The sequence below is a fragment of the Erpetoichthys calabaricus genome, chromosome 2, assembly GCF_900747795.2.
Source record: "Erpetoichthys calabaricus chromosome 2, fErpCal1.3, whole genome shotgun sequence".
Classification (NCBI taxonomy): domain Eukaryota; kingdom Metazoa; phylum Chordata; class Cladistia; order Polypteriformes; family Polypteridae; genus Erpetoichthys; species Erpetoichthys calabaricus.
Genome location: NC_041395.2, coordinates 207,278,150 through 207,298,373, shown reverse-complemented (window position 1 = coordinate 207,298,373; position 20,224 = coordinate 207,278,150). Strand labels below are relative to the sequence as shown.

At 37.2% G+C, this 20,224-nt stretch overlaps 1 protein-coding gene across 1 annotated transcript in view; it reads right to left on the bottom strand.

Moving 5' to 3' along the window:
- Positions 1 to 20,224, bottom strand: part of LOC114645523 (putative PIP5K1A and PSMD4-like protein) — a 148,305-nt gene that overhangs the window by 11,995 nt on the left and 116,086 nt on the right. The window contains exons 17-19 of the mRNA XM_051922585.1: positions 10,874 to 11,014; positions 3,673 to 3,787; positions 48 to 134 (exon numbers count right to left, since the gene is read on the bottom strand). Coding sequence (XP_051778545.1) covers positions 48 to 134; positions 3,673 to 3,787; positions 10,874 to 11,014 — 343 coding nt within the window. The remainder of the gene's footprint in view (positions 1 to 47; positions 135 to 3,672; positions 3,788 to 10,873; positions 11,015 to 20,224) is intronic.

Below are 20,224 nucleotides of genomic sequence, written 5' to 3'. Positions count from 1 at the left end.
ATTTTTTTTTAATTCTAGCTTCATATATAGGTGAATCCATTACTTACATCTTTCTCATTGTCTTCTACGGGACTTCCCACAAAGGCTATAATCCTCATTTTGTGATTTTTTCCTTGTCTGTGTTTCAAAGCCAACTAAAAATTGATGAAGGAAAAAAGAAGATAATAAAGCATCAAATGAACACCAATAAAAAGTGGCTATCTAAAAGCAAACAGTCATGTTTGAATGTAAAATAATTGCTGTTGTTGTATACTTTCATTAAGTGCATCCATGAGCCTACTATCAAGTTATTTATATTTTATAACATATACTACATATAGGTAGGCTATAAAAAAAATTAAAAAATTAAAATTTTTCATTCGACACACACACTATATGTGGAGGTGAAGGTCTGCGATACGGTTTGCATATTTGTGGCTAGAGATCCACAAAGGAAGAAAATTAGTCAATTATTAGACATACAGGAATGAAAGGCAATATATAGCAGGTGAAGGGTGGGGGTGAAAGGTATTGGTCATAAAGCCTTTTTTATTATTTGGATGTTCTTTTTAAGCCTGCATATACTAGGTTCAAATCCAAGTGTCTGTTGGCTCACTGATGAAAACACTAACATTATACAAAAGTTATTGTCTGTTATACCTGCATTTTTATCATTCTTCAATTTAATACTGCTTTTAATCAGCATGCTGCTGCTGGAGTATGTGAATTTCCCCTTGAGTTTAATAAAGTATCTATCTGTTTTAACACCCATTGTAACACAATGGACACAAAAAAGAATGAAAGACGTTATCTTTTTTTGTCTGCTCACATCAAACAGCTACCGCAAGATATTTATTAAACAATGCATATACAGGTGCTGGTCATAAAATTAGAATATCATGACAAAGTTGATTTATTTCAGTAATTCCATTCAAAAAGTGAAACTTGTATATTAGATTCATTCATTACACACAGACTGATGTATTTCAAATGTTTATTTCTTTTAATGTTGATGATTATAACTGACAACTAATGAAAGTCCCAAATTCAGTATCTCGGAAAATTAGAATATCCATTAAGACCAATGCAAAAAAAGGATTTTTAGAAATGTTGGCCAACTGAAAGGTATGAACATGAAAAGTATGAGCATGTACAGTACTCAATATTTAGTTGGGGCTCCTTTGGCCTGGATTACTGCAGCAATGCGGCGTGGCATGGAGTCGATCAGTCTGTGGCACTGCTCAGGTGTTATGAGAGCCCATGTTGCTCTGATAGTGGCCTTCAGCTCTTCTGAATTGTTGGGTCTGGCGTATTGCATCTTCCTCTTCACAATACCCCATAGATTTTCTATGGGGTTAAGGTCAGGCGAGTTTGCTGGCCAGTCAAGAACAGGGATACCATGGTCCTTAAACCAGGTACTGGTAGCTTTGGCACTGTGTGCAGGTGCCAGGTCCTGTTGGAAAATGAAATCTGCATCTCCATAAAGTTCGTCAGCAGCAGGAAGCATGAAGTGCTCTAAAACTTCCTGGTAGACGGCTGTGTTGACCTTGGACCTCAGAAAACACAATGGACCAACACCAGCAGATGACATGGCACCCCAAACCATCACTGACTGTGGAAACTTTACACTGGACCTCACGCAACGTGGATTCTGTGCCTCTCCTCTCTTCCTCCAGACTCTGGGACCTTGATTTCCAAAGGAAATGTAAAATTTACTTTCATCAGAGAACATAACTTTGGACCACTCAGCAGCAGTCCAAAGGCGAGACGCTTCTGGCGCTGTCTCTTGTTCAAGAGTGGCTTGACACAAGGAATGCGACAGCTGAAACCCATGTCTTGCATACGGCTGTGCGTGGTGGTTCTTGAAGCACTGACTCCAGCTGCAGTCCACTCTTTGTGAATCTCCTCCACATTTTTGAATGGGTTTTGTTTCACAATCCTCTCCAGGGTGCGGTTATCCCTATTGCTTGTACACTTTTTTCTACCACATCTTGTCCTTCCCTTCGCCTCTCTATTAATGTGCTTGAACACAGAGCTCTGTGAACAGCCAGCCTCTTTAGCAATGACCTTTTGTGTCTTGCCCTCCTTGTGCAAGGTGTCAATGGTCGTCTTTTGGACACCTGTCAAGTCAGCAGTCTTCCCCATGATTGTGTAGCCTACAGAACTACACTGAGAGACCATTTAAAGGCTTTTGCAGGTGTTTTGAGTTAATTAGCTGATTAGAGTGTGGCACCAGCTGTCTTCAATATTGAACCTTTTCACAATATTCTAATTTTCCCGAGATACTGAATTTGGGACTTTCATTAGTTGTCAGTTATAATCATCAACATTAAAAGAAATAAACATTTGAAATACATCAGTCTGTGTGTAATGAATGAATCTAATATACAAGTTTCACTTTTTGAATGGAATTACTGAAATAAATCAACTTTGTCATAATATTCTAATTTTATGACCAGCACCTGTATAGATGACGCCCCAGACCTCAGCAAACCGTTGACTCCAACTTGGGCCCCCACCACACTTACCACACACTCCCTTATCATTGTGGTTGATTTTGAGATACAGTTGAAGTCAGACATTTACATATATTTAGGGTAAATTCTTCAAAAGCACACTTAATAACCCATCCATAGATTTTATGAATGTAAACCTGTGACCCACTGGAATTGTAATATAGTCAATAAAAAGTGAAATTCTCTGTGAACATTGTTGGAAAAAAGGACTTTTGCCCTGCACAAAGTAGAAGTCTTATACGATATACCAAATTTATACTTTGTTAGTATAAAATCTGTGGAGGGGTTATAAAGTGAGTTTTAAAGAATTCACCCTAAGTGTAAGTAAACTTCTGACTTCAACTGTATGTTTTGGATCATGTCTTGTAATATCCAACTAAGTTTCACATTCATCCATCCATCCATCCTCTTCTGCTTATCCGAGGTCGGGTCGCGGGGGCAGCAGCTTGAGCAGAGATGCCCAGACTTCCCTCTCTCCGGCCACTTCTTTTAGCTCTTCCGGGAGAATCCCAAGGCATTCCCAGGCCAGCTGGGAGACATAGTCTCTCCAGCGTGTCCCATTTTCACATTCTGTTCCTTAAATGATTGTGATATAGATAGATAGATAGATAGATAGATAGATAGATAGATAGATATATTAGCTTGCAGTATTTGTAGATACTTAGTAGAATGTATTCTTCCCTACTCACACAGTATTTTTTGTGCAACTGGCTGCCACACAAACCTAAGGCATAACAGATCCACCTTATGCTTAACAATTGACAAGGTACCCTTCTTCCCCCCCTTAATGTACCTTTAGTGATTGTTGACAAACAAGTTAATTTTTGTTGCATCAGACCACTGCATTTGGTTAAAAATGCATCAGGCTTGTCTAAGTGTTACATGTCATATTTGACATTGACATTTGTAATTAGGCAAATTCCCTACAATATAAGTAAATGATCTCAGTCTGTGGCTGTTAAGCTTAAGTGCCAAAGACCTTTGGGGTTCATCGTTCACAAAATTTATCAAAAATATTCAACACGTAAACTTATATAAACATTTTAATGTGATGAATACTTCATTACCAATTGACAAAGTATTTCTGAATAGGTGCCTCTAGACCTAAACTGAGATGCAAAATGGGTGAATACAAGATATCTTCAAAAGTAACTACTATACTCAAGAAAATAATTACATGTGCCACTCTGATTCCTGTGCAAAAGCTGATTTTCCCCTTAGGCTGGACAGCATGCAGCTTGGACAGGATGCGCCCAGTGTCTGGGGTAAGAGTTGTTAGTACTTCACAGTTGCTGTAAATTGAGAAAGAGAACAATAAACAATTTATCTGTTATGATCAGTAAAATAGAATAATCTTTAATGCTTAAGTAATACATTTGATTACAAATAGTATGTTTTCATTTGCTTAAATGTCACAAAAATGTTTTCTTACTATTTCTTATTAAACATATTGTAGTAAAATTTTTTCCCTAGACTTTTTCTATTTTTCACTTTTGTCTCAAATGGGTAAAATGTCTTCTGGTGAAGCTTTAGAAGACAGAAAACTGACACTTTTCATAACAAAAAAGGGACCATTTTCCCATACTATTACGTAAAATTTAAATGTGAATGAAGCAGGTAAAAATATAGGCTATGACAGGCTGAAACAGTAAAAACATGCCCTATATTGTTACCTTTAGTACCAGTGCCATATTTCCTGGAAAAACATGATTTTCTAGCAATGCTCTCTTTCATTTAGATATTGTAACTGCCTATTATGCCTCAGTTATACCTTGACGCAATATTTCCAAATTCCAATAATTCTTTCAAGTATCCATCAATCTTTAACATTAAACTCTCTGGTGCATTAAACTTGCATCAAAATGTCAATAAAAAATGCACAAACAGTAACAAACATTAAAACTCCAAATATTTTCACTTATTATACATAAGTTGAGTTTTTCATTTTATCTTTTCTTAAAAAAAGGTTGTTTTCCATTATATGCTTGTGTGTTCCTAATCAATGCTTTCAAGTTTTAAGTGAAATATTTAATAATAGAAACAAAATTACTTATACATTTTACCACTGAATGTTTAAAATTATAGTAAGGCACCTATTACTGGTGCCTGGGAAAAAAAATATCACTACCCAGTACACAGATTAAGATGGCTCTATAATAAAATCAAAATACAGATATCAGGTGATATATAAATATACTTATTGGAGGAGTATGTATTGAGAACCTAAAAATTTTAACAGTTTATTTTTAAAGCCAGAGTAAATAATTTGTCAAAAGCATATTTTTAAAAAATAAAAACTGGAAAAAAACTGTTTGTATTAAGTATTCAAACCCTATTATCTCCACAGCTTAAAGTGACAAAGTGTTCCCAAAGAAGACACATTTGCCTCTCATTTGGACACAACTGAATAACTAGTTTCTACCAGTGATACTCAGTTTAAAGATGACATTTTCTAGATATAAAAATCTCTTTGTGCAGAGGGTCATTAGTTATGGAGGACTATTTCGGACAAAATTAAATAAATAAATAAATGCGCAAATAAATTAAAGTTCTGTGAAATGTGAGCATAAATAAATAAATGTATCATGAAATGAAGCCTTAATAAATAAATTTGCCATGAAATGAGAGCATAAATAAATAAATGTGTCACGAAATATGTTTTTTGTTGCTTATTTATTTATTTCATTTTGTCCGTAACATTCCTCCAAACCATCATGAAATACGACTTGAAATAAAACTGTCACTTTCACTCGTCAAAGTTGAGAGGGTGGGCTCTAACACACCCTCTAGTTATTGATTTGTTGAGTGTTACCTTCAGCCTAGAGTAATCGAACTATGAGCCATATGATTCTCAAGGTACCAAAGCGCATGCTTAAAGTTGTGCTTGTGAGTGTCCATGGCGAATATGACTGCTACAAAAAGTTGCCCAGAGTTGCTACGTGAAGCGGCAGTTTTAATTCAGGAAGCTCTAACCTCTTCATCCCCTCAGGAATCAGCACATGAGGTTTCAGCTGTAAGTGCCCCACTTGATAGCCGAAGACCTACCCCCACTTTGTCGAGTACTCACTCTACTCCTGTTCAAGATATACTACTGTATTTTAGGTGGCTGTGCTAATAGCGCTGTAAATTTGCAATAGTTATTTGTCTGCATAATACAAACCTGCCTACAAGTAAACAGAAAGACCTGACGGTAGCCACATCACAAACGAAATGTCAGTTGCTGAATACTGAAGAGCTATTAAATCTAACAGAAATATTTTGTGAATGTCGCACAATAGTTGAGTTGGAGCCATCATTTTATAAACATACTCGCCTCTTTATATTCACTTTGTTACACTAGCCAGGTTTCCATCCAAGGAGTTTTTGCGAAAAAATATTTAGCGCTTCAAATTTTTTTACCGATATAGCCGATGGAAATTCTAATTATCGATAAAATGTTGTACATGTCGACATAATATTTTTCCGTTTAACTTTAGCGCATAAATTCTATATCGATACTTCAGATGTCGCAAAAACTACATTGGAAACAGTTTTTGTCGGAAAAAAGGGCTTTAACGCAAATAAATGTGTCACATTTTCATCACGTGCAATCAAAACGAGAATGGCGGAGCGGTTCGCATGGTCTGATGAAGAGAGTTTTTTTTTTGATTAAACGTCGTTATTTTGTATTAATTCAAATTTCAGTTTTAATTAAAAACCTTAAGGGAAGCAGGTTAATTCAGTTGTTATCGCACTGTGAAGGGATGTTGAAAGGTAGGCTCACCTGTACAGATCCGATGCTGCAAACACAGCTGCATCATGGGCACTTCCAGGAGTGCCAACGCAAACGTCTCGTATCATGCACCTGTCATCAACAAGGGCCTGGAGAACAATAGATGGCCACCCTTTGCGATTAATGTAATCGCGGTAGCCTTCCGTCGGGGGAAGAATAGGCACAAGCGTGCCATCCAGCGCACCGTAAATCTGTGGCACAAGATGCACCAAGGAATTGCGGTATGCAATTTCATTGGCCTCCGCTTCAGTCGGAAGTCTGATATAACGCCGCATTAATTTTTCTTTAATAGCGGTGCACACAGCATATACACATCGATGGACGGTAGTTTTACTAACCCCGAAAGTTTCTCCAACTACTCTATACTCGGCGCAGGTTGCCAGCTTGTAAAGGGCGATGGCAATCCGCTTTTGGGTTGGAACCGGTGGTCGGTGGCAACCTGTGATGGGCGCAACATCAGGACTGATGAATCCACACAACATCTCAAACATCGGCCGTGTCATTATAAAATGTTGCAGCCAGAGATTTTCTGTTAAGTCTCTCCACCACCTCCTCCCAGAAGGTCTTATTCCGTCGTCTCTCCCATACCCGTGGGTTTCGTCGCACTGGGGTACTTTCTTGGAGCTCTAGGGCTATCAGACAAGCAACTGCTTCATTCTGCTGTCGTCTTCGGATATTATGTACAATTCCAATTATTTGTGAAACTGGAATAACAGTAAGCTGGCAAATTTCAAAAAACTGTCTGAATAATCTCTCCATTTCTTTGTTTCTTTGTTTAGTGGAGGGGGTGTAACGTGGAAAACAAAAGGTAGATAATTTGCGACATATGTATGGAAACGGCTCAAGGGCAGATTTTTTTCGCGATACAACAAAAGTTATGCGACAGTTCGTTTTGGGGGGGATGACGTCATCACACACACCATTTTATCGATAAAAAGCCAGTTTGATGGAAACTGGCTGGAGACAGCAAATTTCGCAAATTTTTTTTACGTATATTCTGTTTGTCGATAACAAAACGTCGCAAAAAACTGGATGGAAACTTAATGAGTATAATTGAACAGTGGTTATCTTAAAATGCAGTTTTCACCTACTGTCAAGTGATTTTGGTAGACTGAGAATGCAGAAATTAATTTGATGCAAAGGATGTGGAGGAAACAAAACAGGTTTATGTGCATTTTTAGGATAATAAACTTTAATATGAACAGTTGTTTTTCTTCTCACTTAACGGTATGTTATACACATATATTGTTGCAAGTGTTTGTTTTAGTACATTCAGTAACCCACAGCAGAAAGACTGTGGAAACAATTTTGAGTTAATTTTTCATGCTATTAAATAGCTTTCCGTTACTAATTTCCTATGTTGTTATGCATGTATTTTTCCTTGATTTCTCAATATGTGACTGTATTTCATTTTTTACTTTTTTCTTAATTATTTTTCTATGTTTACCAATATGTTCTATTTTCTTATATCACATTGTTTATATTTTTCATGTAATTGTATTTTTAATTTTTTATTCTATGTAATTGTTAGTCTACTACCTTTGCCTTTTTCTGCTTTTTCTACCACTTTTTATATATAAAAATTTGATTCATTTTCATTTCAGTTTGTATTCTTCATACAATTGGTTTCTGGGGTTTTTTTTGTTGTTGTTTTACCTGTTTTTTCCCCCCTTTTCGTAATTAAACAACACCTTTCTTTGTTTTTCACCACCCCCCATAATTACTGTTTAAAGTAGGTTTTAAACATTTATTTATACTCTCTCTCTCTCTTTCTCTAAGACCTGTGGTTCCTTGCAGTTTAGTGAGCATATTTTTTATACAGTGTTTCCTGGTATCCTTATTCAGTTTTACCCTTCTGTAGTTATTTGTAGTATGTTGCTACTTCTAGCTTTCCTAAACAATCCTCAAAACATGGTGCCCACATTCCAGAAAGGATGATTCTCCTCTACATTTAACTGGGCTTTCAGTGTTGCAGTGAAAGAAATACAGTGATGAGCACATTTATTGAACACATTCAATTTTATCTTGTTAAAAACTATATTGCTGCATGTCAAAAATTAAATGTGTTGCTTCTTTTAATTAACAGCAGAGGTAGCACGGCTATTTGCCCCGTATGGGGGCTCAAACAACCCAAGGAGGCAATTTAGGTCTACTAGAAGGATGCCTTCTCCAAGCATAGTACATCACATAATGTACACACATAATTTCTGTTGTCTAAGTGACCAGACTTCTACCAAAATACCAAGTGTGTTTGTCAAAGCAAGCCTTGCTGCCTCTGGACTTGGAGAAAAGAGGATCTCCTTCACAGGTATGTAATATTATTAGACCACAAATAAGTAGCCCAGTTAACATAATGTAAAGTATGGAAGGAGAGAAATAATTTTGGTTTTGCAGAATAATGTCAGCAGTGTGAAAAGATCATAAATGTGAAATTACATGGTTAAGTAAAATGTGTGATATTTAATTCAAACTGGAATGTCGGTCTTCTTGCATTCTTCCATTTCTCTGCAACAATTCTCTCTCTGAAATATGTGATATCTTTGGCAGAATCCATTTCATCGGCAGTAGTAAGCATTTTTCTAATTAATTCTTGTGCTATCTCGTTTACTTCCATCTCACACACAGCCATGTTGAATTAGGCATAGCCAATCTACAGAAGTCGATTAACCAATCAATAACTAGATGGTGTGTTAGAGCCCACCCTCTCAACTTTGACGAGTGAAAGTGACAGTTTTATTTCAAGTCGTATTTCATGATGGTTTGGAGGAATGTTACGGACAAAATGAAATAAATAAATAAGCAACAAAAAACATATTTCGTGACACATTTATTTATTTATGCTCTCATTTCATGGCAAATTTATTTATTAAGGCTTCATTTCATGATACATTTATTTATTTATGCTCACATTTCACAGAACTTTAATTTATTTGCGCATTTATTTATTTATTTAATTTTGTCCGAAATAGTCCTCCATAATTAGTCAGGCTATTAACCTACTGTGAAAATTAAGACTAAAGAGTATACCACAGAAGTAAGAGACAAACTGATACAAATGCGCAAGTCGGACAAGATACAAAAAAAAATCAAAATGCATGTACGTCCTAGTGAAAACTACTGGATCATCAGGAAGTGGAAGATGTACCACATTACTTGGACACTGTGTGAAGACAGTTATCTATCAAAACTTAGCATCTAAGCAAGGGGCAGACTGGTATAAACGAAGCAACAAATAAGCCAGCCATGACTTTGAAGGAACTACAGAGGTCAGCTGCTGAAATTGCTTAAGATCACTTTAACAACTGCATTGTAGTGTTCTACTTAGGAGGGTGTAAAGAAAAAAGTCATTATTCAGGAATATCTATGAAAGGTACATCTAAAGTTCACTTCAATGCAGGAAATGGACCAAGATAGGATATGGTAAAAGGTTTTGTACTCAGATCAAACCAAGACAGAACTTTTTGTCCAAAACTCAAAGTGTTATGTATGCTACAGACGCAAAACTGCCCAGGCCTCAAAAAACACTATCCCTACACTAAAGTATGGCATTAGCAGGATATGGAAGAATGGATGGAACTAAATAAAGAGAACACATTCCAGTTGGTTGAGAAACTTAGGCTTGGGAGAAGGTTAATGTTCCAGCAAGTTAATGATCCAAAGCACAAAGCTAAGGCAAAACTGGAGTGCCTCAAAAATAAAAATAAAAGATTAATGTCCAGCAATGGCCTAGTCAAAATCCTGATCTCAACCCTATTCAGAATCTGTAGCACTCTTTGAGGATGGCATCCAGAGGTGCCTGCCAACCAACCATCTTAAATGATCTGCAGAAAATCTGCCAGGAAGAACAGAACAAAATCAGTCCTGTGTACTGTGTAAAGCTGTTCCAGACATACCCTAAAACACTTGAATCTGGTATTGTGGCAAAAAGATGTGTAGATGTTGAGTACTTGTGCAAGCAATATTTTTCATTTAGAAATATGAAAGGCGTTCAAAAAGTTTCGGCACTTTTTTTTAACCCTATTAAGAATTTCAAAAACAAATTATGAGCACTTTTCTACATAGTCACCTTTCTTTGCGATGCAATTTTTCCAGCGTTGTACCAACTTTTTAATGCCCAATTACTACTACTCCTGCCTTCACCATTTCCAACGAAAATATTAAAGTGCGGAAACAATCTGAACATCCTTTGTACTTTTGACAAAGAATTTATTTTGGCTTTAAAAATGTTAGAACACTTAGGCTGAAATACTTCTTGGGAAAATATCTTTTGAAATCCAGAGGATGGTGATGAATTTCAAAACACAAAATACTTTTGCAAGACACTGTACTGTTAATGGAATTTCAATTGTACATATAGTTAGGTAACTGTGCTGTTAGGCTGAGGAAGCAACACTAGTGTGGTGAATAAATGCAAAACTCAACAAATATTCATGACTGCCAGTAATTAAGTTGGCTCAGGTAAAGGACAAAGACTATATACTTTTTCCTATTTATTTTTATTTCATCCTTCTTTGTTGGAAAAAGTACATAGTGGCATGATTATTCCCTAAATGTACCCTCTACCCAAATTATTTTGCTCTTCCCCATGCAGAATTGAAATACATACTTGGCAAGTGTAATTAGTCCTACATTATTCTCTGGATTACTGCGCGTTTTTGAATGGCATACAATATTGACAGCATCCTGTTGTGCCTGTAGACGTGTTGGAAGGAAGTCTCCATTACGCATGTATTCACTGTTGTCCACACTGCAGAAGAAAAACAAGATGTTATTAATATACGATACAGGGAGTCCTTTATGTTAAAAAAAAATTACATTTAAACTCAAACTATGAATGAACTACAGAGCCATGACAGACATCTAACTATTTTTTATGTCTGAGTGAATAAAATACTTTTTGGTAAAGTAGTGCATGAATGTATGTAGCTCCATCTGGAAAATGTATACTAATTTGGTATTTAAATGAGGGAAGGAAAGCAAGCAAATGAGCAGAAGCTAAAAATGGGGAGTGTGGAAATGGACAAAATCTGGCAGGTTTTAAAAAAATAACCTAAACTGCACATCTCTGGAGATGTTTATCTGACTTAATTTACATTTTACAAATGAAGAAACACAAAGTTTCTACACATCTACTAATTTAAAAAGTGATCTGTTTAATTCACATTATATAACAATGTCTATTTAAAAAAACAAACAAAAAAAAAACATATGAAAGACAGGCAATTATACTTTAATTGTATCATATTTTAAAAGTGTACTGTTGTACCTTTTTGTATTATATAGGAAAACTTGTATAGAAACATGTCACATGTTGGGCCAACATGCTAAGAATTTTACTGTACTGTGTGCACATCACATTACTATTTCCTACTACCAAATTTGCATACACTGAAAGAAAGAACATGTAGAAAATAGTGAAAAATAAACCAATAATCAGTAATAATGCAGATTCTGGATTTAAAGAAATGTTTACAATCCTCAAACAATCTTTGGTTTTGCACATCAGGAAGTAGTTAATAACCCTTTATTATTCACCAAGTTCTAGAAGAATCAAACTACTTTTGACAAACATAACAAGTGTTACTTTTTCATTATTTACTGTATAAAGATAAAACAAGGCATATTATGTGAAAAAATAAGTACACCATTACGTTTCAAGATTAGCTGGAAAAACTAATTAGAGATATGTGTAGATTACAGGATGATCAGGAATTGTTACTACCATCCTAAAAAGCAAAACATTTTCCAGTTTAATTGGTCAAGGACATTCTCATTTGTGGTATTATATTACCTGATCAAGAATAAAGATAGCTGAAATGACTTAAGAGAATCAATTGTTGGTATTCTCAGTCTAGAAAGAGTCAAAAGGCCATTTTCACTCTAAAGACAATCACTCTACACTGAGAAAGATTATTTAAAAACAGAACAAACAGATATTTTCAGAAATGAGCATCACAGATACAAATTCACCCAAAGATCATTCTGTCTCATGCTCTAAGAAATTACATGGAATGCAGAATTCACACACAAGATATAGAGAACTCTGTCAACAAGGTAAATGTTAGTGTTTAAAACTCAAATATTGGAAAACGACTAATGATGTGTGGGTGTGTTTGTGTGTGTCCTGCGGTAGGTTGGCACCCTGCCCAGGATTGGTTCCTGCCTTGTGCCCTGTGTTGGCTGGGATTGGCTCCAGCAGACCCCTGTGACCCTGTGTTCGGATTCAGTGGGTTGGAAAATGGATGGATGGATGGACTAATGGCTCATCTGAAATCACGCCAGAGATAATAAAGATAAGTAATAAAAACACAACCACATATATTTGACAAGAAAACCAAAGATGCCGTCAATGAAATCCAACTTACCAACACAGAATTACAGAAACAAATAAAACTACTATTAAATTAGCTGATAGCAGTAATCTTTTTTAACAATAATGATGATGTGGCAAACCTTCAAAAGAAAAAAACAAGCCAAAAAAATAAAAATCTAGTATCTAAGACTTCTGTCTTTTAGTGTTAAATTTGTTGTCACTATGCAAAGTCATACAACATATACTGTACATGGGAAGAGCAGTTGAATATAGGTTGCAGTGTGCCACCTGATGTGACTCCAGACATTATAATTACATCTGTGGATATTACAACTTTGTTCATCTCAGGTGCTCACGAAGCTAAACTGGTAGCCTGACACCTTAGGACCAGTGGCAGAAGAGCTGGTGCCCTGAGTTGATTCAAGAAACGAGGACAACCACTGCCTAAAATACATCTTGCCTAATGTGCAGTTGCTGGCAAACAAAGTCGAAGAAACTGGAACTGTTAAGACATACTAAAATAACTGTTAATACGTATGGATTTTCTTTTTTATCTGCTCTGTGCTTTACAGAAATGTGGCTTTTCTACATTAGTCAAGGTTGGTGTAAAGATATGACAGTTCTTTTTAAATCAAGCTCTCTCAAGCTAGAATTGCTTACTCAAATTGTAAGCCATTTTTTTTAGCACAGGAGTTTTCCTCAGTAATTCTAGCCAGCGTTTACATTTGCTCCCTTGCTAATCATTACGAAGTGCAGTGGTTTCTAGCTGATATAGTCGTCGAGATTGAAAATGACAACCCAGATTCACAAATCATTATTTGGGGTGATTTTAACCATGCCAATTTCAACCAAGTCCTTCTTAATTATCAAGAGCAAATAAAACACACTACCAGAGATGGAAATATTCTAGATCACAGCTATGCAGGTATTAAAGATTCTTATCATGCCTTCTCCTGTGCCCCCGCACCCCCCCTTGGTAATTCTGACTGTTCTATGATTCACCTTATTCCTGTTTACAAACAAAAATTGTACAAAGGGGACCAACAAGGCAATAGAGGAGCTTCAGCATTGCTTTGTCTATACAAACCAGAGTGCCTTCAAAACTGCCACCTCCAACATATATGAATACAGTGATCCCTCGCTATGTCGCGCTTCGCCTTTCGCGGCTTCACTCCATCGCGGATTTTATATGTAAGCATATTTAAATATATATCGCGGATTTTTCGCTGCTTCGCGGGTTTCTGCGGACAATGGGTCTTTTAATTTCTGGTACATGCTTCCTCAGTTGGTTTGCCCAGTTCATTTCATACAAGGGACGCTATTGGCAGATGGCTGAGAAGCTACCCAACTTACTTTCTCTCTCTCTCTCTCTCTCTCTCTCTCTCTTGCGCTGACGTAGGGGGGTGTGAGCAGGGGGGCTGTGTGCAGCTGCTTCCTGAAGGACATGCTGCACAGTGCTTCGCATACTTAAAAGCTCAAAGGGCACGTATTGATTTTTGACTTTGTTTTTCTGTGGCTCTCTCTCTCTTCCTGCTCCTGACGGAGGGGGTGTGAGCTGCCGCCTTCAACAGCTTTGTACCGGCGGTGCTTCGCATACTTAAAAGCCAAAAAGCCCTATTGATTTTTTTTTTTGACTGCTTGCTTTGCACTCCTTTGAAAAGGAAGATATGTTTGCATTCTTTTAATTGTGAGACAGAACTGTCATCTCTGTCTTGTCATGGAGCACAGTTTAAACTTTTGAAAAAGAGACAAATGTTTGTTTGCAGTGTTTGAATAACGTTCCTGTCTCTCTACAACCTCCTGTGTTTCTGCGCAAATCTGTGACCCAAGCATGACATTCTAAAAATAACCATATAAACATATGGTTTCTACTTCGCGGATTTTCCTATTTCGCGGGTGGCTCTGGAACGCAACCCCCGCGATGGAGGAGGGATTACTGTACACTGACTTCATATATTAGGTTTTGTGAAGTCATTTGCATTCCAACAAACACAATTTTGAAGTTTTAGCAATGATAAGCCTTGGTTCACCTCAGATGACTGTGCTAGGACAAAGAATATCCTTTTAGATCTGGCAGTCGTGATTAATACAGGAAAGCCAACTATATCTTGGAGAAAGGGATCAAAGGTCCAAAAAGAAAGTACTGTACTCAGATAAGCTACAGGAATAATTCTCTACAAATGACAGTGAATCTTTCTGGAGGGGCCTTAAACAGGTCACTAACTACAAGATACAAACATCAAACAGTTCTGCTGATCCCAATCTGGCTAATCAGTTCAATCAGTTTTAAGGTCGCTTTGAAAGACAATGGGACATAAATCTACCTGATTGTTTCACTGGAACTACTCTGCACTCCTCTTCTTCTCAGCTTCCCCTACTGTCAAAACTGCAAAAGACATCTGCAGCTTACTCACAAAGTAAAACATTATTTCCCCTTCCACACTCCGGCACTGTGCAGACCAGCTGTCTACAGTATTTGCAGGCATTTTCAATCAGTTTCTGGATATGGGCCCTGTTTCTGCCTGCTTTAAGACTATATTTTGTTTATCATTGTTTAATACATTCTTTAAGTTCTGTTTTATTACCGGTTGCTTTTTTGTCTCTGTGAAGGAGTTTGTGTGAGTCGGGACAAGGCTGGGTGCATTCCTGGGATCGCCACCTAAAAAACAAATAAATCACTGTCCCATTGACGTGAGAATTTTAGCTGGGTGTTAGTCCACTACAAAGGTTACAGGCCTTAAATGACTGCAGACCAGCAGCTCTAACCTCTGTGGTAATGAAGATCTTTGGACACCTTATTCTGAATTACCTCAACAATGCTACAAAAGACTTCTAGGACCCATTTCAATTTGCATATAGAGCCAGCCGTTCTGAGGATGATGCACTGAATTTAGGTTTGAGCTTTATTTACCAGCACCTTTATAAGCCAGTGGCATATGTGAAGATAATGTTTGGGGACTTTAGCTCTGCTTTCAATGCAATCATCCAAGAGCTCCTAGATAGGAAATTCGCTCAGCTCAACCTGCCTAGTTCAGTCTGCCATTTGATCACAGACTTTCTTACAGATTGGAAGCAGTACTTGTGGATGGGCACACACGTCTGACCCATTAACCCTTAGTACTGGTGCATTACAGGGTTGTGTCCTTTCCCCACTACTCTTCTCATTTTATACAAATGTCTATACCTTTGGAAATTCATCTGTCAAACTTCTTAAATTTGCAGATGATGTAACACTAATAGGCCTCATCATTATATAAACAATGATGAGCCCATATACCAGATAAAAGTTGAAAAATCGGACATTGTGGTGCAGCCATAATAATTTGGACTTTAACATTAAAAAAACTCAGGATATGATCATAGAATTCAGGAATTAGTCACCTGCTCACCTATCACTTTCAATAAATGGCAGAATCATGTAAGTTTCCAGGCACTGTACTGTCACAAAACCTTAAGTGGGACATTAACATCACATGCATTATTAACACTAAAATCCCTGAAGCCTATGAAAAAAGTTGTAATGCCGGGCCACCTTAAATTCTTCGCACCTTGTCACCAGCGTCTTTGTTTTGCAAATGTGTCAATCAGCACAAGCATCAAGAAGCCTGCTATCCCATCCCCCAACTTTGCCACAGACTTCAGCTGAGTTGGTGGCGTTGGTGACATTTGCTAACTGCAGTTACAACCCCCCATCCCTAATAGACATGAATAATTCTATAGTCAGTATTGTGGAACCCTTCAAATTTTTTGGCAGAACTATCAGAAACACTTTCAGCTGGGACGTAAACACCAGTTCCATCATTAAGAAGGCTCAGCAGCATACTTTTTATGCTAGCTACAGAAATTAAATATTTCCCAGCATATTCTAGTTCAATTCTACTAATCTATAACTGAAAGTGTGATTACATTCTCCATTGTTGTCTGGTTTGGTTCAGCAACAGTCCACTCCAAAACATAAATTCCAGCATACTGTGAAGTCGGCTGAGAAAATAATTAACTGTACTCTTCCATCTGTTGCAGTCCTGTGTGCATCGATTGTCAAAAGGATCACCACTAAGTCATGTCACCCCTGTCATCACTTTTTCTCTGGTAAATGCTTCAGGTCAATTAAAATTAAAACTAACAGAGACTTTAAAATTTTCCCATATCCATAGCCCTCACAAACCAATATTAGGCTTACCTTATTCGCTTATATGTGCGTTCTTGTTCTTTCACATACCGTTATGAATATGTGAAAGTGAGTGAGCTTGTGCATAAATACACACATTTTCACTTACAAATCATTTGTTACTGTACTGTTCTGCAAAGGTGTATAACGTATGTTGTTTAACTTATGTATTATTTGTATGTGATTTTGTGTTTTGATATAAGCAGCTCCCAAAGCTACCAAGCTAAATTTATGTACATTAAGGCTGGGTGGCTACTAGTGATTCTGATTTTGATAGATGTCATTAACAGCTAAGTCAGTCTGATTATTGTTAACAGCTAGAATTGTTACACCACAAAAGTGCACATTTCTCTATTCTTGATCATAATTTATCAGTTTGTGCATTATAGGGTTGCAAACTCCCATTCTATTTATGTCTTAATTATTTCTTTGAATATTTGTGTTACAGAAGGATCTGAATAAAATGAATGAAGTGGTTGCAAAGAACAAATAACATTGGAAGAAGAAAAAATGAGGAACATCACAGAGCATGAAGTAAAAACTAGAGTGATATTCCTTACTAAATTAAAATGAAAATTTGCTAGCTTTGCATAGGTGTTTAAGTCCTTTGACTTAAAGTCTCAAAGATCAGAATAAACAGCTTACTGTGAAATAATTCATTATTACTTGGAAGTCATATTAAAGTATTGGAAGCATTACTAAAGAATCCAGTATTTGCTGTTTATATATATATATATATATATATATATATATACATATATATATATGGAAGAGAAGGTCTGTGATACGGTTTGCATATTTGCAGCTGGAGATCCACAAAGGGAGAAAATGAATCACGTATCAAAAGTAGTTTGTTTTTTTTTTTTTTATTCCTGAGCTTTCAACCCCTATCAGGGGCCTTCATCAGAGGATAATGCTTAGACTTACAAGAATCAAAGGCAATATATAGTAAAAAATTACGGGGGGGGGCTAAGTCAGTGTGATCAGGAGGGGGGTATTGGGGGTACAGTTTATTTATTATGAACATGTTCTTCTTAAGTTTGCATATGCTGGATTTATGTCCAAGTGTCTGTTGATGGCATTCTCATTTGATAGTCAAGATTCGGCTAGCTCTCTGGCACTTTTAGTACTGGCTTTAAATTTTACTTGTATATTGTCCCAGTTAAATGTATGTCCTGTTGATTTAGTATGCATGTGGATCAGTGATCGTGAGTCCTTTCTTCTGACTGCGTTGCTATGTTCCTGTATACGTGTTGCAATTCTTTTTGAAGTTTGTCCTGTGTATACCACTGGGCAAGAACTGCATGGAATGATATAAACTGCGTTTCGTGTTTCTGCTGTCAGTTTCTTGTTTTTAGCATTAAAGAAGCTAAAATTTTTAGCTAAAAACAAGAAATCGACGGTAGAAACACGATCACTGATCTACAAACTTAAGAAGAATATGTTCATAATAAATAAACTGTACACCCAATACCCCCCCTCCCCCCCATAATTTTTTACTATATATTGCATTTGATTCTTGAAAGTCTAAGCATTATCCTCTGATGAAGGCCCCTGACAAGGGTTGAAAGCTCAGGAATAACAAACTACTTTTGATACATGATTCATTTTCTCCCTTTGTGGATCTCCAGCTGCAAATAAATAAATAAATTTATATATATATATATATATATATATATATATATATATATATATATATATATATATATATATATATATATATATATATATGTGTGTGTGTATGTGTATGTATATATGTATGTATGTCTCTATTGGTCACCCCGGGTGTCAGCATGGGTTTCTTTCAGGTGCTCCAGTTTCCTCCCTCAGTCTAAACACATGCAGATTAGGTGAACTACCATTTCTTAAACTGGCCCATGTGTGTTAACCCTGCTATGGACTAGTGCCCTGTCCAGGAATTGTTCCTGCCTTGTGCCTGATGTTTGCTGGGGTAGGCTCCAGCTGCACCGAAAACCTGCTTATGATATGCGGGTTTGAAAATTGATAGCTGAATGGATGGATGGTTCTATACATAAAAACTTTAATTTCCTTCAACCCTTGCTCAAATTAGAAAATATACTCCCTAAGTGCAGATACAACATCTTCTACAGTTGCACTCAAAATTATTCAACCCCCTTTTAAAATTAGGTTGGTTGTGAAAATTTACACACTTTCAGCTATCAATAGACAAATAAACAAATCAAACAACTGCTATTTAAATAGCACAATACAGCTGATACTACAAGTGGATTCTCCACATTCACAGGTGGCGCAGTGGTAGTGCTGCTGCTTTGCAGTAAGGAGACTGTGGAAGATTGTGGGTTTGTTTCCCGGTTCCTCCCTGTGTGGATAGCGCTTTGAGTACTGAGAAAAGTGCTATATAAATGTAATGAATTATTATTATGATTATTATTCAATGTAAAATGACACTTTTAAAGACTACTGCAGTCTCAGAATTATTCAATCCCTTCATGACAAACATCTTTAGTACTTAGTAGAGCACCTTTTGCTGTTATGACTCGCAGCAAACACGATACATTACCAGACACCAGTTTCTGGCAGCATTCCTGAGGAATCAGAGCCCATTCCTCAAGGACAATGGCCGCCAGCTCACTAATATTCTTGGGTTTGCGTGCTGTATCTGCCTTCTTCAATTGCCACCAGCAATTTTTTATGGGGTTCAAGTCATGCGACTGCAACAGTCACTCTAGAATCTTTCAGGACTTTTTCTGAAAGCAAGCCTTGGTAGACTTGGACGTATGCTTGTGATCATTGTCATTTTGGAAGGTCCAGTCACACCAAAGCTTTAGCTTCCTCACAGATGGCATGATGTTTTCTCCTATGATTTCTTGATACTTGATTGAATCTTGCCTTCCACATGCTGCAGGTTTCCAGTGCCAGAAGAACCAAAGCAGCCCCAGAGCATTGCAGAGCCACCTCCACGCTCCACTTTTGTTGACTGCACTACTGACTACATCAACTTCTGTATGGACATTGTAGTTTCAGTAAGAAGTGTACGCTGCTATGCTAACAACAAGCCATGGATTACAAGTGACATCAAGGGCCTTTTGAACCAGAAGAAAAGGGCTTTTAAAGACGGTGATCAGCATGAGCTCAAGCGTGTGCAGAAGGAACTCCGAGTCCAGCTCAGGGCGGCGAAGGAGCAGTACAGGAGAAAGCTGGAGCAGACGTTGCAGAAAAACAGCATGAAGGAAGTGTGGGATGAGATGAAGATCATCACTGGATGCAGCTCGAAGTGGGGTACCACCATCGAGAGAGACGTGAAGAGAGCAAACCAAATGAACAACTTCTTTAACAGGTTTGACCACCCTAACCCACTCTCACTCTCACCTCGGAGTACTGCACCCTCCACACATCCTTCTGCTGATACCAGCATAGGAGAAACATCCCCACCCATAATTACAACAGCGCAAGTGAGCAGAGAGCTGAGGAGACTTCGTGCCAGCAAAGCAGCG